A 23798-nucleotide genomic window follows, 5' to 3' on the forward strand; every position below is an offset into this window, starting at 1 on the left:
CTCTCTCTCTCTCTCTCAGAAGGCCAGGAACACACCGGAAAGAGGAGTCGCAGCCCCGTGTTCAGTTTACGTTTGGTTGCTTTCCCCTCTAGTCTTTATTGTTCTAGGGCAGTGGTTCTCAACCTTCCTGATGCCGCGACCCTTTCATACAGCTCCTCATGCTGTGCTGACCCCCAACCATAACATTATTCTCGCTGCTGCTTCATCACTGTGATGTTGCTACTGTTATGAATCGTCATGTAAATATCTGATATGCAGGATGTATTTTCATTGTTACAGATTGAACACCATTAAAGCATAGTGATTAATCACAAAAACAATGTGTAATTATATATGTGTTTTCCAATGGTCTTAGGCGACCCCTGTGAAAGGGTCGTTCGACCCCCAAAGGGGTTGTGACCCACAGGTTGAGAACTGCTATTTTAGAGGCTTTTAGGACAAATATAAAATTTCTTTCCTTTCCTTTTTTTTTTTTAATCTTCCCCTGAGGATATTTTCCCATTGATTTCTAGAGAGAGTGGAAGGGAGGGAGGAAGACAGAGAGAAACATTGATGTGAGAGACACATGGATTGGCTGCCTCCTGCATGGGGCCGAGCCTGTAACCAAGACACATGACCTTGACTGGAATCGAACCAGGGACCCTTCCGTCCGTAGTCCGACACTCTGATCACCGAGCCACACCGGGTCGGGCTGGAATTTCTTAAACACGTGAAGCAGCCCAGACACTTGCCCTGTGACGGTTAGGGACGCCCTCTATACCCCGGTTTTCCTCCCACCTTCCTTCTGCACCAGTGTCAACCAGGGGCCGGTTCCCCGGGGCCTCGAGCGAGGCCCCCACAGCCTGGGCTTCCTCATCTGGAAGAGAAAGAACCGCATCCTCACGAGGTGGCCGAGCTCTGAGGACCCGGGGACCGCGCTGGGACCCACGGAGGCGGCTGCCGTCCTGACCTGTTACCCGTCTGCGGCAGGTGCCACTGTCCCCGGCACCGCCTCGCCCCAAACTGGGCAATCTCAGGGCAGGCGCCGGGGCCTGGGGTTCAGGGTCCGCAGTCTGTAGGCTCTGAAGCAGGATTTTTATATGTTGTCTCTCTCTCTCTCTCTCTCTCTCTCTCTCTCTCTCTCTCTCGCAGTAAATACTGGGTTCTTACCCCAAGTGCAGCTCACACACCACAGATTTGCCCTAAAGCCCAGCCTGGCGGGAGAACCCAGTGGTTGGGCGTCCACCTATGAACCAGGAGCTCATGGTTCGATTCCCGGTCGGGCACAGGCCCAGGTTGTGGGCTCGATCCACAGTGTGGGGCGTGTAGGAGACAGCCGGTCCATGATTCTCTCTCATCATGGATGTTTCTCTCTCCCACTCTGAAATCAATTAAGAAAATATAAATATATATTTTTTTAAATAAATAAATAAATAAAAAGTGCTTACTAAGCAAATGAACAGTGAAAACTCTTTAGAGAATAAAATGCTTAAAAAAACAAACAAACAAAAAAAACAGCCACATTGAGGCTGGGCCGAGCGTGGGGCCCTCTGCTGGCCCCGCGGCCGGAACCAAAGCCCAGGCGTCCGGAGACCCGAGGAGACGGCCCTCGGCTCCGCTCACCCCATCTGCCCCGGTCTCACCTCCGGATGCTGAGCGCTGGACCGCGCGGGTCCCGGGGTTCGGAGTGCTGGCGGGGGGGTGGGGGAGGCAGGGAGGCCGCCTGCTCCAGGTCGAGGACGTGAGGTGCGGTGGCTCCTGGGCTGGCCTCAGGCGGCACCTTCAGGGCCCGCTCGGGCTCACCTGTGCCGGGCGCGTGCAGACCCAGAGCTAGTCCTGACCCTGTCAGCACGGGGCCCTCTGCCCGCTCCGTCCCTCCCCCCAGACTCTGCTCCGCCGGCGCCTGGCACCCACCAGGTGGGCAGCACCGGTGTGTTTCTGGTTAAGCCTCACCCAAGAATTTATTTTTTTCCCATTGAATTTTAGAGAGAGTGGAAGGGACGGGGTAGAGAAAGAGAGAGAGACATCAATGAGAGACACACATTGGTCAGTGGCCTCCTGCACACATGCCCGACCGGCTGTGAGGGTCTGCAACCCAGGTATGCGCCCTTGCCTGGGAACCGAACCCAGACGCTCCGGTCTGCGGCCAACGCTCTATGCCGAGCCGCCCCAGGCAGGGCTCACTGAGCTGGTCCTGAGACCGACCCACGTGGGAGGCCCGCCGTCCCACCCGACAAACGGTGAGGGTTAAAGGCCCGATGTGCAAAGAGCCGCACTGGCTGGCACCGCGCGTGTCCAGCGGGTCCCGTCTCACCCTGCGGTCAGGGGCCGGGTTGGAGGTCTGGGCGCACAGACCGCTGGCCTTTCCCTCCGCCTGGAGGCAGCCCTGCGGTCAGAGTGGGCGGGCCGGCCCTCAGGGCACAGCCCCCACCGCGTGGCCTGGCCTCCCCCCTCCGAGGGGAGAGGGCCTGGGTGCAGCAGCCAGGAGCGCCTTCCCTTCTCAGGACGCTGGTCCCTGGTGGACGCTCAGGGCGCCCCCTGGTGGACGGACTGAGCAGGGACAGCACTGGTCCCCACGCAGCTCTGTCCCGCTCTCAGCTGCTTACTCAGTGGGCGCAGCGGGAGGCGCGTGGGGTACACCCTCTGCCTTTTCCGCCGCGTCCTCCCAGCTACAAACGCTCACAGTTTTCTTAGGAAGAAGGAGGAGGTGGTAGAGAGCGTGTGGAGGCAGAATAAACAGGAGGAAGTGAGGACACGTTGAACCTCAGCTCCCCGGGCAGGTGTCGCTGTGGTGAGGGGCGGAGCCGGGACTGAGAGCACGGGTGACGCCGAGCCTCCCGGTGAAGCCTGGACCTGCGTCCTCACTGGAGCCTTGAAGTTTGCTTGTTGTCACTTCACCATGGCAACTGCACGCAGCTACCTATTCTGCTTCCCTCCTGCTCCGTGTGTGTTTGTTGGATGATGAAGGAGGTTAACACACACACTCATACACACGTGTACACAGATACGCACACACATGTGCGAGCAGTCATAGGACCACACACGTGTGAACACCCAGGCCACACATGTACACAGGAGTGCATATACACGCACATGTGCACACACATGTGGACACAGAGGACCACACACATGCACATATACATGTCTGTGTAAACACAGAGAGGCACATGTGCTCGCACACAGGATCACACATGTGCACGCACACATAGGGACACACAGACTATTGAGAGTGGAGAGGAGAGGAAGGGCCCTGGGGTGGATGAATCCCGGACCACTGACAGCTGGTTGTGCTGCTTCGAGCCGCCCCACTATTCCGGTGACGGGCTCTCCGCCTCCCCTGCGTTCGTAAGACGCAAGCCTACCCGACCAGGGGAAGTGTGTTTTGCGATGAAAAATGTGCGGCTGCAAATGGGCTAACGTCTGGGATCAGGTGACACGAGTTAGGAACGCTGTGAACAGCAGTATCCTGCCTTGGACCCAAATCCACAGCAGTGGACAGCGTCGCAAACACAGGTGTGATGGGCGAACGCGCCCCCCAGGGCTGAGACCACACTGGTGAGCACATGGCACTAGACGTGGCCAGATCGCGTCACGTGTGGACGGGGAGCACTCGTGTGCACTAAATAATGCCAGGATCGCCACGTGAAAGGGCCACGGCCCTGTGACCTGAGACACACACCTTTCCCCACGGCAGGCTCCTCCGTTGTCCCTGCCCACGGGCTCAGGGGGAGAAGGCAGACCCGACCGATCGTAGCTGAAAGGTAATGCGGCGTTAACGTCCCTTGGGCCTTGGCCCCGCTGTGAGCTCCTGGGTCCCGCCCAGACACCAGGCGGCTGGATTTGGGTCTCGCTGCTCAGAAAACGGGGACCACCTCACATCTGTGTCCTTCCAGTGAGCTCTTTTGTTGTTGTGAGTCCTCACCTGAGGATATCTTCCCATTGATTTTAGAGGAAGTGGCAGAGGGAGAGACAGAGAGAAACATCGATGTGAGAGACACACATCGATTAGTTGCCTCCTGCTCGTGCCCTGACCTGGACCAGGGGTGGGGAGGAGCCTGCAACCGAGGTGCGTGCCCTTTACCGGAATCGAACCCGGGGCCCTCTGGTCCACAGGCCGACGCTCTATCCACTGAGCCACACCTTGCTGGCTCGGGCCTTGCTGGTCCTGTACCGTGACGGAGAAGAGACCGTTCTCGTGTCGGCTTATCAGGGGATAAATGTCCCACACGGAGCTGGGTTACAGGCGGAGCCGGGAATGAGGACATCTGAGACGCAAGGGCTTTGAGCAAAAATGAAGCGTCACTGAGCCCGTCAGGTCCCCGAGGGCTCGGACCCCGGTGAGCACAGTGTCTCGGTGTGTGTGACCCCCAGCGTGTCACGCAGCCTGCATCACCCCACCCGGGGGACAGAGACCCCAGGAGGGTCCCAACCACGTCTCGCCCACGGCCACAGCGCATGGGCCAGGGCCCCGGGCCTGACGCCCTGCTGCGAGCTGGCTCCCACCCTCACCCCCAGTTCCACGTGTTCCTGCAGGACACCTTCTGCCTCCTAGCCAATCGCTGGGAGCAGTACCGCGCCGCCCTCCTGACTTAGCTGCAGCCCGCGTCCTGCCCTCGCCCCTCGCCAACGCCTGCTGCTGTGATGACACACGAGCGCCTTCCGCCTTCAACGCCGGGGTCACAAACCCGGCGCCTTCCCCAACGTGAGGGACTCATCACCGCCCCTTGTTCAGACTCCCCCTTCGTGACTGGAGGGCGAGGGACCCTACTCAGCAGACGAAAGGTCTTTATTTCGATGCAGAAGACAGACAGGCCCGCTCTCTCTGGCTCTGTGTCCTTGTCATTTCTCTAAGTTCCTGGATGTGCTGGATGTGTGTTTTTTTCTTCCACCAACAGGGCACTAGGTTGGTTATATGCAGCTCTAGCTCTGCAAGTCCTAGGCTACACGTCTTTATTGTTAATTTGGTGTCCGCCGCGGGAATTCCCACCATCGTCATCGCTAACGTTTTCACCGCAATCACCAGGCGACAGTCACAGGCGTGAGAAAACACCAATGCTTTTTCTTACTTTGAGCAGTAACATTAAAAATACACACACACACGTATATATCGGGTCTGGCCAGTGTGGCTCAGTGCATAGAGCGCTGGCCTGCGGACGGAAGGGTCCCGGGTTCGATTCCGGTCAAAGGCACGAGCCTCAGTTGCAGGCTCCTCTCCATCCCGGGCCTTGGTTGGGGCTCGTGCCGGAGGCAACCAATCAGTGTGTTCCTCTCACATTGATGCTTCCCTCTGTCTTTCCCTCTCTCTCCCACGCGCTCTAAAGATCAATGGGAAAATATCCTGGGTGAGGATTAAGATGATACAGACATTTATATTGGAGAGAAACACGACAGCGTCTCCCGTCCCAGTGACCTCTGCACAGGAACAGAAGTGAGTCTGAGCCAGCACGTCGTCCATCCTCAGCCGGAGGCGCAACAGGGAGACTGCCCCCTGCCCTGCTGTCTCGGGGGCCGAGGGTCGCCCTCTCCCTGGGGGACGGGGTTCTCGGGCCGAGAGGGCAGGGCAGCACACCTGTCCGGGCCGTGGCGGCCACACCGGAAGCCTCATCACCCTGGTACAAGCCCCCAGGCTGGCATCTGTCAGATGGGGCCGTGGTGTCTTCCTTGCCAGGGGGAGCCCCGGGAGGAAACCCAGGCAGGCCGCGCGCTGTTCACGCTGACGCCCCGACGCCGGCACCGGCCGCCCCCAGCAAGCCCTCCGCGGGGGGGACACGCGGCTGGGTGCGCAGTGAACGGAGGAGGGACCTCTCTTTCCTCTCTGTTCTTCACGGGAACGACCTGCGCGGTGGCAGAGGCTCATGGGAAAGCCCCGGACACCCCCAGAGACACTGGGCCCTGCGTGTCTGGGACACACGGGTACCGGCCGCGAGCTGGGGTCCCACAGCTATTTCTGGCCCCCGGGGGAGGTGCTGTTTCACCAGGTGGACAGAACGTTTCTACCCGCATGGCCTCGCCCGCCGCCGTATGGGCACAATCTGGTTTCTAGGAAAACCGGGGAGATATTCTGCAACGAAGAGCGAACAAGAGAGGGGCGAACGAGTAGGAAGTAAAGTAAAGCCAGGCTCTCACAGGAACAGGTGCAGGACCCGCGACTGGGACATCCGGACAGGCCGACACACCGGCCGAGGATTGACACATAAAGGCCTTTGCCGCCTCCCAGGAACCAGGGGGCCCGGGAAACAAAGCCTGTTGCGATGCGTGTAAGTGTAAGTCCTAAAGGAAGTGCGCCCCGAGTCCCAGGGCCCTGTTCCGGGGGGACAGCGATCGGGCAGGACAGCGGAGGTGGAGGCGGAGGGGCAGGTCCGGCAGCGTCGTCAGAAGCGCTTGGCGTGACTAGGGAATGACGCACAGCAGTAAACTGTGGGGACAAAGGGCAGAGTGTGAACGCGCCCCGGGCACCCCGCCCTCCGCATGCAGCCTCGGCCCGGGGCCGCCGCCGCGCACACAGAGCCCCGCCGTGCCCATCGCCGTGGCCCCGGCGTCTCTCCTCCGGTCGCGTCTGCGGAGGGGCTAAAGGGCCGGGACCGCCCTCCTCCTTCAGGCTGTCGGACAAAAGTATCTGCACTCGAGAGGGAACCCTCAAGTCCTTGCTGGCAGAGGCAGCAGCGGGCTGTCACCGGGGCCACTTTCCATGGTGTAAATGCTCCCTCCTGTCGGTCCCCAGCTGCCAGAGCCAGGGGCTGACCGTGGGGCTGGCCGAGGGTGCGGCCACAGACTGGGCTGCGGGATCCCGCTGTTCTCTGTACCATCGAATCGTGTGGACTCAACACACGGAACTCAGGCCGGGAGCACAGACACAGGGAAAGGCGGTGACAAGATCAGGACGGGGCGCGTTTCCAGTGTTTGTTATCTTTGTTCTTTTGTTATTTTTAAAATTATGTTTTAATCCTCCCCGGAGGGTATTTTTCCATTGATTTTTTAGAGAGAGTGGAAGAGAGAGGGAAAGACAGAGAGACACATCGATGTGAGAGAGACACATCAATGGGTTGCCTCCTGCACACGCCCCAACCAGGGCCCTGGGTGGGGAGGAGCCTGCAATCGAGGTATGTGCCCTTAACCGGAATCGAACCCAGGACCCTTTGGTCCGCAGGCCGATGCTCTATCCACTGAGCCTAACTGACTAGGGCTGTCACCTTTGTTTTTAATACTGTTTATTTAATCGCAAGCTTACATAATTTACTTTTTAATAATGGTCGTGATTTGCTAAGTACAACAGGCTTGTCAAATCCTCGAAAACCCAGCCATCTGTCCCGGTCCCGGGCCCTGGCTGCTCGGAGCTGAGAGCTCAGTGCCAGGCTCTCAAAGGTGAGTCCGAGGAGGGCAGTCTCTGCTCCCACCGTCGCCATCTCCTTCCATCTCTCCCTGTACGAGCAGGCCCGTGGGCCCCGTCCCTTCCTGCTGGGCGGCTGGAGCCCTTCCCAGGGGCAGCGCGCAGCTGTGCGGCCGGCTCCCTCGCAGGGACGGGCAGGAAGCGGTGACTAGGCACAGGACGGGCCCAGCGCTCTCCTAGGCTGGCGCGGCGGCCACAACCTCGGGCTCCACGGGGCCGGGACCAACGGGATGCCCCGCATTGGACTGTGCGCAGCTTCGGGCTGGACTCCTTGGCTTGGAAACAGGCCAAGGGTTTAATCTGGTTCAGATTTTAGAGGACGGCAGGCGACCTTAAAGACGGGTGCCACCTGGAGGGCACCCGCCGGTCCCTGTGCCCTCTCCAGTGCGGGTGCTCACGGAGTGAGCGAGCCTCGGGGAGCCTCGTCCTCCTGGGGACCCCCAGCTGAGCCCAGGCACTCCCAGGCTGTGCTGGGCCAGGCTGCCGGGTGTGAATTGTTATTATTAATCTCACAGGAGCCAACGCAAAGCCCTGTCTCCTGGCTGAAGATGGAGAGTTTGATTCTCTCCTCTGGTTGCCTTATTTCAGGGTTTCTCTGGGTTCCTCGGAGAAGACGCCTGCTCACACACAGAAAACAATCAGCCAGCGGCCTCCTGGTTGTCACCCGTCTGCCTGAATGCGACGTGCCTCCCAGAACAGGAGACCACGACCCGTGCTCCCTCTAAAACCGCCCTGGCTGGTGTGGCTCAGTGGATAGAGCGTCGGCCTACAGACCAAAGGGTCCCGGGTTCGATTCCGGTCAAGGGCACGTACCTTGGTTGCAGGCTCCTCCCTGGCCTGAGCCCTGGTTGGGGCTTATGCAGGAGGCAACCCATCGATGTGTCTCTCTCACATCGATGTTTCTCTCTGTCTTTCCCCATCTCTTCCACTCTCTTGTAAAGTCAATGAAAAAATATCCTTGGGTGAGGCTTAAAAACAAACAAACGAGCCCCATCTTGCAACGACCCTAGGAATGGGCAGCCACGAGAAGACGGGCAGCTTGAGGCTGGTGCAGGACGAGGGGTCGGGTGTACCCTGACAGTCCAGGGCCGGTTTAATTTAAAGCCCAGAGCGAATGGAGGCGCTGTGCATGGCTCTGTGTGCGCTGGCTTTAACCCCCAGGGCCTCCTTGTGGGAGTAAGTAACTGAGGACTGGTTAGTAGCCTAACGTGCCTGGTTAGTAGCCTGACGTAACCAACCCGTGCTGCGGATCTTGAAAACAAACACGTCAATGCAGTCAGCAGGACGGGCTCCATGCTCCTGACTTCACAGCGAAGGTTCAAGTAAAATCAAATGCAGGCAGGAAGCAAGCTGGTTAGGAAGTCGTGAGGAAGAGAAACTGGTGCAAGTACATTGGTTCAGACGTGCCCACGCGGCTGCTGTGTACGTGGCCACGTGTCGGAGGTTAATGTGAAAGTTTATTAATACGAAACGACAAGGCTACAGAGCAAGGAGCAGGGGACCACTGTCCCACTGTCCCACAATCACGCTCAAACACGCCACCAAAGGCCCGCTCACGGCGACGGCCGCGCCACGGCTCTGAGCGGTCATGGGGCTTGGTCCCCCTCCTCTCACCGTGCACACGCGCCTGCCAACTCGGGCGCCACCGTGGCCCGGCCACGGCCTCCAGGAAGAAGGCAACGCCGCAGGCAGATCGGGCCCAGGAGCTCAGTCCTGCCCGGTGACGGCGGAGCGCGCGCCCTGACCTCCGGCCACGCGGCTCCCACGCGAGCGAACGGTGCGTCCTGTCTCCTGCGAGCTCGCTCCGCGAGAGAGCCAGCTGTGCTTCCGACCGCAGGGCAGTGCTTGCAAACGAGATGCCAGGCTCCGAAGAGTGACAGTCAGACAGAACCGCACCAACCCACTCAGCCACCAAGATGGTCAAGAAACCAGACCCTCCCCGGCTGGCGTGGCTCAGGGACTGAGCGCCAACCTAGGAGCCAGGAGGTCAGGGTTCCATTCCCGGGCAGGGCACAGGCCCGGGTTGTGGGCTCCATCCCCAGTGTGGGGCCTGCAGGAGGCAGCCGGTCCCTGATTCTCTCTCATCGTGGATGTTTCCATCTCTCTCTCCCTCTCCCTTCCTCTCTGAGATCAACAAAAACATATTAAGAAAACAAGCAAGAGGCCCCTCCTCCGGGCACCACGTGGGCGCCCCTCACGCCGGGAGGTGGGGCAGCTCCCCGGGGCTGCGAGGCAGCGACTGGGACGCAGCGGAGGCCGGACCCGCGTGACAACTGCCCTGGAGGCGGCTGCTCCACGCAGAGCTCAGCCCCGCCCGCCCGCCCGCCCGGGAGGAGCCCGGGCCCAGGAGAGCTCGGCCTCCCAGGCTGCGACGAGGCACACGCCCACGGAGCTCTGCTCTGCGCGGCTGGACTCCACCCCACGCCTCCTCCTCCCGGTGCCTCGGTCTCCCTTTCCGCAGAGCGCCAGGAAGGGGCCACGGGCCCGGGTGCTGATGCCCTGGCCTCTGACGCTGACCACGGCCCCCGGCCTCGGCCGAGGGCGCTCCAGCTGCAGGGCTGTGCTGGGCGGCGCTGGGGCTGCGATGGCTGCCAGTCTGAGGTTGGTTCTATTCACTAGCTGTCCCCCCCACACGGCACCACGCCGGCCGAAGCCTGACCACAACCTGAGCGACCAATGGGTCAAACCGCTGTCTGGGCCGCACACGGCCCTCGGCCCTCGCTGGCGCGGGACGCACCGCCTGGAGCGCTGGGAAGGGAGGAGAGGAGAGGCACAGACACCAGGAGGAGCGGGAGGCGTGGAGGCAGCGACACCAGGCACCAGAGGGGGCGGTCAGGGCACGGGCACGGGGGCACGTACGTGTGGGTCGCGGGTCCGCGGCCTCGGGAGCAGCGCCTTCCCCGGGGGAGCCGAGGGGCTCGGCCACGTCCGTGTCGGGAGGAGGGTAGGGCGGGGGCGGGGGCAGCACTAACTGGGGAGGCCCCCGAGCCGTGCCTCTCGGAGGCTTTTGTGGCACCTGCCGTCCACCACCTACATGGGATCAAGGAGGGTTATTCAGAGGTCAAGGCAGAGGCTCCCCGCCTGCCAAAAGGGGGCGCGGTGCCACCACACCCCTCACCAAATCCAATCACACCCCTTACCGAACCCAACCATACCTCTTACCAAATCCAACTACTCCCCTCATTATATCTAACTGGAACTCCCCTCACCAAATCCAACCACACCCCTCACCAAATCCAATCACACCCCTTACCGAACCCAACCACACCCCTTACCAAATCCAACCACACCCCTCATATCTAACTGGAACTCCCCTCACCACATCCAACCACACCTCTCACCAAATCCAACCTCACCCTTACCATATCCAACCACTCCCCTCACCATATCCAACCACTCCCCTCACCATATCCAACCACACCCCTCACCATATCCAACCACACCCTCACCAAATCCAACCACACCTCTCACCATATCCAACCACACCCCTCACCATATCCAACCACACCCTCACCAAATCCAACCACACCTCTCACCAAATCCAACCTCACCCGTACCATATCCAACCACTACCCTCACCATATCCAACCACACCCCTCACCATATCCAACCACACCCCTCACCAAATCCAACCACACCCTCACCAAATCCAGTCTCACTCAGCACCAAACCCAATCACACCCAGAACGGAATCCAACCTCACTCAGCACCAAAGCAACTCCATCTAGAACCAAAGGCAACCACACCCGGTACCAAGTGTAACCACACGCTGCCCCGAGTTTAACCTCCGTCGGCACCACATGCCCTCACTCCGGCTCGGACGCTGCACGGGCCCGGGCACCCCCTGCGGCCCAGTGTGGAGGGTCCTGCCCAGGGGTAACTGGCTGCCTTTTAAACGCTGGGCTTGAAACCATTCCTAAAGCCCCGACATCGCCGTCCAGTTCAGAGCACCTCGTTTTATTCCTGCGAGCGTGCCTGGCTCACAGGTGGCTCAGCGCACTGCTGCGGCCTCTCCACACCCCTCGCCTGCTCTCAGCCACGGTCTCCGCCGCCTGTGCCACCGGCAGCCATCCCAGGCCCCGCTGCGAAGGGCCGCCTCTCGGAGCATCACCACAGCCCCGCCGCTGCTTATCCACCGGGAGCCACCCCACGTCTCAGGAGAACGGCTCTCTCCTGGTCATGACAGTTTCTTAGCCAACGACTTAGCCTCACACACGGTGTGGATGCCTCCTGTCACGGGTCCCGCTTCATCACGTCCTCAAAATGCTTTCCTCACGCGTTAGAGTTTAGACCAGGGGTGGGCAAGCTTTCTGACTCGAGGGCCACCATGGGTTTTTAAACTGGACCGGAGGCCGGAACAAAAGCATGGATGGAGTGTTTGTGTGAACTAATATAAATTCAAAGTAAACATCATTACATAAAAGGGTACGGTCTTTTTTTTTCTTTAGTTTTATTCATTTCAAACGGGCCGGATCCGGCCCGCGGGCCGCAGTTTGCCCATGGCTGGTTTAGACTCTTCATGCTCCTGATCCAATTGTTGGTGAAAATAGGGAGCATCATTTCTTTATCAAGAGACAAGCCTATCGGGCCTGCTCCTGGTTACAGCTCGTTAGACGTGAGGAAATGGACTTGCTCGTATCTACCCATCACTGCCCCCATCGAAGGTGCCCATTCTCGAGCCTGGGCGGTGTGGCTCAGTGGTTGAGCGTCAACCTATGAACCAGGGGGTCAGGGTTTGATTCCCGGTCAGGGCACAGGCCTGGGTTGCAGGCTCGATCCCCAGTGTGGGGTGTGCAGGAGGCAGCCAGTCAATGATTCTCTCTCATCACTGATTTTCTTCTCTCCCTCTCCCCTCCTCTCTGAAACCAATAAAAGTTTATGTAAAATAAATAACTAAATCGAGGTTGCCATCCCTTCAGGAAAAGGCAGCGTGGGGAGCATGGGGGGCAGGGTGGGAAGGCTGGAGGTTTCTTTAATGAGCTACTGAGCATGTTCTCTTTAAATTGGACAGTAGTTTCCTTTGGGAAAGAGGATGAACGGACATGAAATACAGGCCACTGCTCCTTCGACGCGCGATTCCCAGGCGCAGCAGGCCCAGCCTCGCACAGAGGGGCATTCAGGGGGCGCTGATACCCCGCCAAGGCGCCCGCGTCCGCCTCGCACGCGGACAATGGCCACTTGTCCCAGGAGACTGTTCCCCGCGGTCAAAGGCAAATTGTGAGGGTGGCCGGGGAGCGAGGCGGCATCGAGGGGCCACCTGACAGCCTCTCGGGGCTCCCTGCACCTGCAGCCGGGGCGCCAGGCACCCGCCCCCGCCCACTCCGCTCCCCACGGAGGGAACGTCAACCCGGGCGGCGCGGGAATAAACGCACCGCCCTCCGCGCAGGGACCCCGTCGCTCTCTCCACGCCCCCGTCACGTGCGGGGCGGGTGCGTGACCTCACAGGGCTCTGATTCACCCCCTTCCTCTGGGCTCTGCTTCCTCAACTGTCAGGCTCTTTGCTGCCTGTGGAAAAGGTGTGTCCGTGGGGACAGTGTCACGCAAGGTGTATGACTGAACTGCTGTCACCCGAGATCTGATCTCTCAGCACCCGGCCTGCACGTCACCCTGAGAACACGCCTTCCTTCCTCAGAACACGGGTCGCTGCCCACTGTCACCGAGTCCTCAGCTATCCTCGGCCTGCCCACCATCCCGCCTTCCGCACGGCACACACGCCTGTTAGCTTGCACACACGCCTGTTAGCTTGCACACACGCCTGTTTGCTTGCACACGCGCCTGTTAGCTTGCACACACGCCTGTTAGCTTGCACACACGCCTGTTAGCTTGCACACACACACACGTCCACTCCAGACTGTTTATTTCCCAGCATCCTCGCATTAGCGCTCGCGTCCCGTGTTAGGGCCGCGCAAGGGGGCGGCCGTGGGTTAGGGCCCCGGGATGCGGGTGCACAGGTGCGGGCACAGCCGGCGCGCGGCGGGCTCACTCACCCATCGCGCTCTTCCTGTTCTCCTCGCGGTCCTCCGTGCGCAGGGGCACCAGGGGGCTGGGCGGCGGGGGCGCCGGCGCGCGCCTCTTCTTCCTCTGCAGGTCCATCTGGGAGCCCAGGGACATCTGGGGACACAAAGGACACTCGGTGTCAGAGTGGCTCTGGCCGGCACGGAGCTTGGGGTACCCATGGGGGGAGCCGGCTTGTGGGACACGGTGTCCCCGGGAGGGCAGTGCAGGCTGCCGTGTCCCCAGGAGGGGCCTTGGGGTGGCCGGGGAAGCTCACAGACGCCCCCCAAGACCCCTCTGCGCTCGGGGCTGTGCCCATCTCTTACAGGGACGCCTGACAAAGCCAGACGTGGGGTGGCGTCTCAGCACAGCGATGAGAAAGGACTCCTCGCCCTCCGTCAGCGGCCAAGGAAAACTGCCCCTCCAGAGCCTGCGCGAGCCATGCCCGGTGGTGCCCGCGGCCGACGCACCGAGTGACACCCAGCGACTTCAAACTTTATTTTTTATTTAAAAATATGTTTATTGATTTCAGAGAGGAAGGGAGAGGGAGAGAGAGAGAGAAACATCAGTGATGAGAGAGAATCATGGATCGGCCGCCTCCTGCACGCCCCCCACTGGGGATCGAGCCCGCACCCCAGGCACGTGCCCCTGACCGGAATGGAACTGTGACCTCCTGGTTAGCTGACATTCAACCGCTGAGCCACACCAGCTGGGCCAATTTCAAATTTCAAAAATTATATAAGCCAAAGAAAGAAAAAAAAACCCTTCATTAACACTCAGTTTAACGGTCGGCATACATTTTCCTGGTCTTTAGTTTTTATTTTAAAAATCATATTTTTTCTTCTACAATCGTTATAACCACCTCTTGGACCTTTAAAACTCTATAAGCTGTTTTATGTAAAACAGGGACATAAGAAAGTTCCTCAAAGCTCCGCTCTAACCAGCAGTCCCTTGCCCACAGGCCAGGCTCCGGCCCCCACCCCTTCAAACTCTGTTCCTTTAAAATCCACTCTATTTTCATAAGTAGTAAGTGTATTCGGCTATTTCCTGACTGTTTCCTGCTGCAGGTGAGGATTTAGCTCTTTGAGACACACACAGACGCAAACACACCCACACACCATCCCCAACCCCAATCTTTTAAAAACTATAGCACGAGGTTTAAATTCACAATTTAGTGATCCATGTACCAATGACAGGGGCATGGTTCATGCACATTGAAAGGAAATTAATTAGAAGGTGGCCGGTGGGGTGGGACTGGGACTGATGGGCTTGACACGCCCTGGAGCCAACCCCCCATGGCCCCTCCCCGGCCGGCAGCACCTGGGGTGGCGCCGTGGCTTGCGGCTTGAAGGGCGTCTGTGGAGTGAGGGGCCCGGAGTGCGAGAGGGCACTCTGCAAAGTTGCTGTCATACAGGGTGTGGAACGCAAACGCAGGTGTGCAGTAAACCAGATTCGGGGCCGACAGAGTCCCAGCAACAACATAGCCCACGGCCGAAGGTGGAATCGCACGGCCCCAAGAGGAGTCGGGCTCCCTCCTCTCTGGTTTCCAGGTGCGTCACCCAAGAACCGCCGCTGCCTAGTCACTGCAGCTCGGCAGCTCCTGCATTGAGCGTCTGCCCCCTGGTGGTCAGTGCGCGTCACAGCGACCGGTCGTAGGGGTGGTGGGACACTTAGCATATTAGCCTTTTATATATACAGATTGTTGCAACAGATGTTATCATTATGTAAACCAGCTGTCTTCATGCATGTGTCTGTTGCCTACATTTTCTTCCTAAATTGCTTCTTTGTTTTCTCTGAACTTGATCACTGATTCGTTTTCTAACTGAATTTCCTCGAAATTCTTTTCCCTCTACTCAGTTTTTGTTTTTTGTTTTTTTTTAACAATCCTCACCTGAGGATGTGTTTTCTATTGATCTGAGAGAAAGAGAGCGAGAGCAAAAGAGAAAGAAAGAGAGAGCATTCCATCCATTGCCCCTGGTTTATGTCCATCAGCCTTTGGAGAAACTGATGTGTTATGACCTCGTTTCCCTTAAAGCACGGAACTACCGATGGCGTTGGGTCCGACCTGCTGTGCTCAGAACCTCGGCAGGAGATAACTCGGGAGCCCCGCACGTGCTGAAGACCTGATCCGCCTGCCGTGCTGCCAGCCCCGGGGACGGCGCCACGGAAGCGGGCGTCGCTGGGAACCCCGCTCCGGTATTTCTAGAGCTCCCCCGAGAGCCCGCCTGCGCACTGCTGTCCCGTCTCCTCCTACGCACCCTTCGGGGACGGGGAGATTCACTGCCCGCTGCACGGGGTAGAATGACTCAAGGGGTCCTTCACACTCCGTTCCTGCGCAGACACAAAAGGCCAAACAGAAACCCACAGAGGACAGTGCGCCGCCTTTGTTGTCATTCTGTCCACCGAGAACAATGGGTTTGGGACCAAAAAGAGACACTTTCTCTGGCTGCATGGCTACTCCACAAAGAAGCGAGTCCTTTCCGAGTCGAAGCCATTCTCCTTCCTCCACACGGAATCTGTCGGCTTCCGCGTCCCCAGCATTTCATGTTCCGTTAAGGACTTTTCCTGCGGGAAGGAGGCAATGCGGACACAGCACGGCCGGCCTTGGCGGCGTCTGTCCGGCTCCCTCAAGAGCCACGACTGCACGGGGACATTCGCCAATCAGCCGTCACCAGACAGACGGGAGCCGGTGCGGAGCCCGCGCTGCAGAAATCAGCGCGACGTCCACTGCCATCGGACACACAGGAGGAAAAGTGTCGCCAGAGAAACAGGATCGCTCTGCTTGCCTTTCACCTGATACACGACAAAAAGTTAGACTATACAGCTAACCGGGTTTTCTTCTTTTTAAAAAAAATATATTTTTTATTGATTTCAGAGAGGAAGGGAGAGGGAGAGAGAGAGAAACATCAATGATGAGAGAGAATCACGGATCGGCTGCCTCCTGCACGCCCCACACTGGGGATGGAGCCCACCACCCGGGCCTGTGCCCCGACCGGGAATCGAACCGTGACCTTCTGGTTACTACGTCGACATTCAACCCTGAGCCAGGCCGCTGGGCTCCACTGCTGTTCTTAAGCCCTCTTTACCTGACGGTTGGTGACCGAGGGGATTGGAAAGAATCATGAAAATCCCTGGCTGTGAGGAAGCAAAGGAAAAGGTAGACGACACCCCCTCTCCGAGGTGCCCTTTGCAGCGAGCAGTGCGCGGACGTGACTAGCGGGCGAGACCGAAAGGGCAGAGGCCGCCTGGCGGCGACGAGCCGGGGATGTTTGCACAGCACAGCCCGCTCATGGAGTCCCAGGCGCAGGGAGGCGGCGAGCGGGATTTCATCCCGAGTTTATCCGAGGGCCTCGTAAAGGTCAGGCACCAGAAGGACGCGAGAAATAAGAGGCAGCTAATCCTCAAACACACGCTGCTCCTACTGCAAGTGTGTGTGTGGCGGGGGGCGGGGGGGGAGGGCGGGGGGCAGCGCTCCAGCACAAACGGTGGGTGGGAAATGAGGAACACAGGCTGTTTCCTGTGCCCCCAGCATCGCCCGGGGCCACCCCGTTATCTGCACCCGAGGGGTTCCTCGGCCCAGGATGTTTTCACAGGCTCCGCCATGGAGCCGTTCAGGCAGTTGGTGTTGGCAAAGGAAGTCACTCCCCAGACCTCCTGGGCCCTCCCCTTCCTGCAGCTTTTGTGCTGCTCCCCGGGGAGTCTCCCCTTTGCTTTTGCATATTTTGGGATGTAAGTAAGACCTGTTCTTGGCTGTTGGTGGCAAAAGGAATTCATGCAAATCTGTGACTCGCCGCCCCCCGCCCCCCCCCCCCCCCCCCCCCCCCGCCCCACATTTTGTTTATTGACTAAGCAGGCAGACTTTCTTTTTTGTTGTTGTTAATCCTCACTTGAGATATTTTTATATTTTTCCATTGATTTTTAGAGAGTGGAAGGGAGGGGGAGAGACAGAGAGAAACATCGATGTGAGAGAGACACATCAATTAGTTGCCTCCCGCACGCGCCCCAACCAGGGCCGGGGATCTAGCCTGCAACTGAGGTATGTGCCCTTGACCAGAATCGAACCCAGGACTCTGCAGTCTGCAGACGATGCTCTATCCACTGAGCCACACTGGCAGGGCCAATCTGGAACATTTGAAGGTGAAGTGACACCGGTATTGTTTACAACGCGGACGCAAAGGCAGCTCGGCGGGGTCCAAAACCACGCACGCAGCTCCTCGCTGGGTTTGCCCTGCGCCTCTGCCAAGACCCGGGCAGTCCAGGAGCAACTGTGGGGGCAGATGAGCAGGCGTGTGGGCATCGGGCGGAGCCGAAACACGCAGGAGGCAGCTCCAAACAGGCAGCCCCCGCCGAGCGTCCGGCAGCGGTGCGCAGGGAGTGGCCGCGCCCGCAGTGAGGGTGAGGCTCCCGCTGCCTGAGGCTGAGCCCCGGGGTCCGACCTTCCGCACCGGCCCGATGGGAGCAGCTGTCGGCTCAGTAGTTGCTCCCAGAGAACAGGGATGCCCAGAGGACGGGCACCTCCTGGCACCGGCCCCGGTGGCCTCGTTTCCTGACAGAGGTCAGGGGAGGAGCAGCCTGGTCCCATGGGCTCTGCCAGGTGCTCCCGCTGCAGTTTCCTCCCGACCGGCAGACGGGCGGTGGAGAGGCGCCGGGAGCCTGTAGCACGAAGAACGGCCTCCCCCGCGCCACCGACCGCGAGCCTGTTTGTCCTCCAAGGTATTTAGAACGTAAGCTCCAATCTCCCATAGCACACACGTGACCTCCCTGCCAAGGACGGGTACACGAGCGACGTCACCCACTGCACACGTTCTCTCCACTTGAGAATCTCCGCACGCAGACCCTGCAGCAGGGGTGGCTACACACCCGCACACGCTCCCCCTGCACCCGCACACGCTCCCGCCTGCACACGCTCCCACCTGCACATGCTCCCACCTGCACCTGCTCCCATCTGCACCTGCACAGGTGCCCGCCTCACCACACCTTCTCCTGCACAGGTGCACAGGATGCACAGTGCAGGCTGGACCCTGTCTGTGTCCCAGACTGCACAGCGCCACCTGCTGGCCACTGGCTCCCTCTGATCCCAGGTACCAGGCACCAGAGCTGCCTGCAGGGAGGGGCCCGGCAGCCGTGCCCTCTCTTCCTGGCAAGCCTGGTGCTGCCCTGGGTGTGAGGAAGGTAAGGGCAGCGCCTACGTCATGAGCACGCTGGGAAGAGGGACTTGGGTGAGATGACATATATAAGGTCTCACACGATGCCTAAAACACAGCAAGAATGGAGCCATTGCTGGGGCCACGCCTTCACTTTATTTAATACTAGAGCCTGGTGCACGGAGTCGTGCACAGTGGAAGGAAATTAATTAGAAGAAACATTTAATATCGCTGTTTGCCCTCTCTATAACAGAAGTGTCCACCAAATTCACGATCGACAATGACAGATCCAAACACATGCGTGCGATGGGCACCAGCGAGAGCTTTATATGTATCGTGCAAGCGCAAGTCAACTTAGCCTTTTATAGACATAGAATAAATGTGCTTAGTTAGACCTGCTTTCTCATGTAGCTAAACTTTTTCCAGCCCAGTGAAGCACCCCAACTTCTCTTTCAGGTAATTGTCAGCAACACAGCAGTAAATATCAACACGAAGCAGATTATTATTATAGATCACGCAGGGAGAACAAAAGGTGAAATATTTAACGGCAGCCGTGTCTGACTATATTCTGTGCAGTGAGAAAACCTGAAGTCACTTTCAAGGTCCACCATTTCTTCCTTCTGTTCAGTCGGGGCAAGTTTCTAAGCTTTCTAAATATCCGTTTTCCAGCCAATTAAAAGAAAATAGGATTCCACCGAGTCTCCTATCTACTTACTCCAGGACTTCTGTGAGGATCAAATGAGTTGAGGCAGGGAACACGCTTCACAGACATTTGGTTACAGTGTGAGATGTCTGCACCTGGCTATAAAGCAACTGCAAGGAGGCTAGTTGCTAGGGAGAGGAAGCCGGGCGTTGCTACGTGACGTCATTACCCAGATGGAGGGAAGGACACTTAGCATATTAGCCATATATATAGACATATTTTTGTTGATTTCAGAAAGGAAGGGAGAGAGAGAGAAACTTCAATGATGAGAGAGAATCATTGACCAGCTGCCTCCTGCACACCCCACACTGGGGATGGAGCCTGCAACCTGGGCCTGTGCCCTGACCGGGAATGGAACCGTGACCTCCTGGTTCCTAGGTCGATGCTCAACCACTGAGCCACACCAGCTGGGCTCAGGTGACTTTTCTGCGGAGGAAATTCTCTAGAGCAGCGGTTCTCAACCTGTGGGCCGCGACCCCTTTGGCGGCCGAACGACCCTTTCACAGGGGTCGCCTCAGACCATCCTGCATATCAGATATTTACGTGACGATTCATCACAGTAGCAACGTTACCGTTATGAAGTAGCAACGAAAATAATTGTATGGTTGGGTCACCACATGAGGAACTGTATTTAAAGGGCCAGAAGGTTGAGAACTGCTGATCTAGAGCTTGGAAAATCTTTACACAGAGCAGACCTGCTCTCCCTGTGATGGGCCCGCATTCAGAGCAGGGAGGGAGTGGTCTGGAGGGGTGATTCTCAAAGTGGGGTTCACCTGGGGACCTGCTGAACTACAAATTCTCAGGCCTCTGACCCCTGGCCCCTGACCCCTCAGCGTGGAGCCAAGGAAAATGTGTGCCAACAAGGCCCTGGGGCGACTGTGATGCCGCTCCAGCGTGGAAACAGTGACCCGGCAGGCAGTGCCCTCACGCGTGTAACATGTCACTCCCAGCTGGACAGTCCACGGAAGTGACACGAGGGCCGCGGTCCTGGGAGGAGGGGAAGATCCAGCACAAGAGCCGCGCCGCCTCCCGGACCAGCGCGGCGTCCCGGTTCCACGCGGTCTCTGCTGACGGGCTCGCTTGCAGGACAGCACTCGTCCCTCTCACCAGCAGCTCTCTGAAAAGAGCTTGCAGAAATGACCGCACTAGCGACCAAACACGGGAACACATGCGGGAGCCGGCACCCACACGGACACGACACGGCTAACAAGTTCCAGGGGAACCGGGACACGGTGGCGTTACCCCGCCCGTGCGGCCGGAATAAGTGCATACTGAGTCTTCATTCTAGCTGATAAGGAAAAAGCCTTTTAAAACGTGAAGACGTGGCCCCAGCCGGTGTGGCTCAGTGGTTGAGCGCTGACCTAGGAACCCAGAGGTCAGGGTTCGATTCCCAGTCAGGGCACATGCCCAGGCTGCGGGCTCGATCCCCAGTGTGGGGCCTGCAGGAGGCAGCCGATCCATGCTTCTCTCTCATCATGGATGTTTCTCTCTCTTCTTCTCTGAAACCAGTAAGAATATATTTAATAAAATAAAGTGTGACAACCCGGGCTCGCTCATTTTCTGATGAGCCAGCCCTGCCCTCTCCCTGGGGACCCTGCGCCGGGGCCGCCGCGGGGATGAGGCTGCCGGAGACGCGTCCCCGGGGCAAGGAACGGACGCTCTTCCCCGACGGCGACGGCAACGCATTCTGGGTTTCTTTCCCAGAAATTAGTCCATAATAAGTAGCTTTCATTTAGGGAGAAACAAAACAAAACAAACAAACATGTTCATAGCAAATGACTCCATCGAATCCATATGCCGTTCATCAGCTTCACAAGGGAGGCGGTCTCCGTGAGCCAGTTCCCTGCTCATTCTGTGCCAAACACACAGACTTCAGCCCAGCGCTCCCGGCAAACACACAGACTTCAGCCCAGAGCTCCCGGCAAACACACAGACTTCAGCCCACAGCTCCCGGCAAACACACAGACTTCGGCCCAGAGCTCCCGGCAAACACACAGACTTCAGCCCAGCGCTCCCGGCAAACACACAGACTTCAGCCCAGCGCTCCCGGCAAACACACAGACTTCAGCCCAGTGCTCCCGGCAAACACACAGACTTCAGCCCAGAGCTCCCGGCAAACACACAGACTTCAGCCCAGCGCTCCCGGCAAACAACACGGATTTCAGCCCAGCGCTCCCGGCAAACACACAGACTTCAGCCCAGAGCTCCCGGCAAACACACAGACTTCGGCCCAGAGCTCCCGGCAAACACACAGACTTCAGCCCAGAGCTCCCGGCAAACAGCACGGATTTCAGCCCAGAGCTCCAGGCAAACACACAGACTTCAGCCCAGCGCTCCCGGCAAACACACAGACTTCAGCCCAGAGCTCCAGGCAAACACACAGACTTCGGCCCAGAGCTCCCGGCAAACACACAGACTTCAGCCCAGAGCTCCCGGCAAACACACAGACTTCGGCCCAGAGCTCCCGGCAAACACACAGACTTCAGCCCAGAGCTCCCGGCAAACACACAGACTTCGGCCCAGAGCTCCCGGCAAACACACAGACTTCGGCCCAGAGCTCCCAGCAAACACACAGACTTCAGCCCAGAGCTCCAGGCAAACACACAGACTTCAGCCCAGCGCTCCCGGCAAACACACAGACTTCAGCCCAGAGCTCCAGGCAAACACACAGACTTCGGCCCAGAGCTCCCGGCAAACACACAGACTTCGGCCCAGAGCTCCCGGCAAACACACAGACTTCAGCCCACAGCTCCCGGCAAACACACAGACTTCAGCCCAGCGCTCCCGGCAAACACACAGACTTCAACCCAGAGCTCCCGGCAAACACACAGACTTCAGCCCAGAGCTCCAGGCAAACACACAGACTTCAGCCCAGAGCTCCCGGCAAACACACAGACTTCAGCCCAGAGCTCCCGGCAAACACACAGACTTCAGCCCAGAGCTCCCGGCAAACACACAGACTTCAGCCCAGAGCTCCCGGCAAACAGCACGGATTTCAGCCCAGAGCTCCCGGCAAACACACAGACTTCAGCCCAGAGCTCCCGGCAAACACACAGACTTCAGCCCAGCGCTCCCGGCAAACACACAGACTTCAGCCCAGAGCTCCCGGCAAACACACAGACTTCGGCCCAGCGCTCCCGGCAAACACACAGACTTCGGCCCAGAGCTCCCGGCAAACACACAGACTTCGGCCCAGAGCTCCCGGCAAACACACAGACTTCAGCCCAGCGCTCCCGGCAAACACACAGACTTCAGCCCACAGCTCCAGGCAAACACACAGACTTCAGCCCAGAGCTCCCGGCAAACAGCACGGATTTCAGCCCAGCGCTCCCGGCAAACACACAGACTTCAGCCCAGAGCTCCAGGCAAACACGCAGACTTCAGCCCAGAGCTCCCTGCAAACACACAGACTTCAGCCCAGAGCTCCCGGCAAACACACAGACTTCAGCCCAGAGCTCCCGGCAAACACACAGACTTCAGCCCAGCGCTCCCGGCAAACACACAGACTTCCGCCCAGAGCTCCCGGCAAACAGCACGGATTTCAGCCCAAGAGCTCCCGGCAAACAGCACGGATTTCAGCCCAGCGCTCCCGGCAAACACACAGACTTCAGCCCAGAGCTCCCGGCAAACACACAGACTTCAGCCCACAGCTCCCGGCAAACACACAGACTTCAGCCCAGCGCTCCCGGCAAACACACAGACTTCAGCCCAGAGCTCCCGGCAAACACACAGACTTCAGCCCAGCGCTCCCGGCAAACACACAGACTTCAGCCCACAGCTCCCGGCAAACACACAGACTTCAGCCCACAGCTCCCGGCAAACACACAGACTTCAGCCCAGCGCTCCCGGCAAACACACAGACTTCAGCCCAGAGCTCCCGGGACCGCGAATGGGAGCAGGAGCACTGAGCAGAGAACCTGGGGTTCTGGATGGAAAACACGCAGGATCCTCACCCTGCAGAGGGCGTCCGGTTCCCCTCCAGGCCCTGGGGTGCAGCTCGATCCCCAGTGGGGGGCGTGCAGGAGGCAGCCGACCCATGATCCTCTCTCATCACTGACGTTTCTCTCTCCCTCTCCCTTCTGCTCTGACGTCAATAACAATATTATTTTTTTAAAATCTGAGGACGACACCGTCTCTGGAAAGAACGTTTTGGAGAGTGACAAGGTCTTGCTTCTCTGTCCCACATAATGTGCTTCCGGCACGTGGTCCTGTTGGTGGTGGCATCGCCCCCGAAGCGGGGGTGCAGGTGTGAGAAGACCGCACGCCGTCTCCACGCTGCCGGGGCGCTGCCTGAGGATGCCCATGGAGCAGGCCCTGCTGCCGGCACGGGCGGCTCTGTCCGCCGGGAGAACTCAGCTCCTGCGCCCGCCGGAAGCACGCCCCTCCCTGGCCACCCTGGGGTGTGGTGGCCGCCACGGCCCACCCAAGGGGGACGCGTTGGAAAACAAAAACTTTCACTTTAAAAATGTGTGTGTGTTTTTTTTATGGATTTCAGAGAGGAAGGGAGAGGGAGAGAGAGAGAAACACCAGTGATGAGAGAATAGAATCATGGATTGTCTGCCTCCTGCACGTCCCTCAGTGGGGATCGAGC

The 23798-nt window shown here is 58.7% G+C and overlaps 1 protein-coding gene across 8 annotated transcripts in view; it reads right to left on the reverse strand.

The window, feature by feature from the left end:
• Positions 1-23798, reverse strand: part of COBL (cordon-bleu WH2 repeat protein) — a 99852-nt gene that overhangs the window by 17962 nt on the left and 58092 nt on the right. For 5 of the 8 annotated variants that reach the window (XM_036327233.1, XM_036327229.1, XM_036327228.1 and 2 more), the window contains 2 exons: positions 13354-13477; positions 10226-10396 (listed from right to left, as the gene is read on the reverse strand). In XM_036327233.1, coding sequence (XP_036183126.1) covers positions 10226-10396; positions 13354-13477 — 295 coding nt within the window. Of the gene's footprint in view, positions 1-6076; positions 6395-10225; positions 10397-13353; positions 13478-23798 lie in introns of those variants that run through there. The other 3 variants (XM_036327231.1, XM_036327235.1, XM_036327234.1) reach the window with 2 other exon arrangements.

This window comes from Myotis myotis, unplaced genomic scaffold (assembly GCF_014108235.1).
Source record: "Myotis myotis isolate mMyoMyo1 unplaced genomic scaffold, mMyoMyo1.p scaffold_m19_p_11, whole genome shotgun sequence".
Lineage (NCBI taxonomy): Eukaryota > Metazoa > Chordata > Mammalia > Chiroptera > Vespertilionidae > Myotis > Myotis myotis.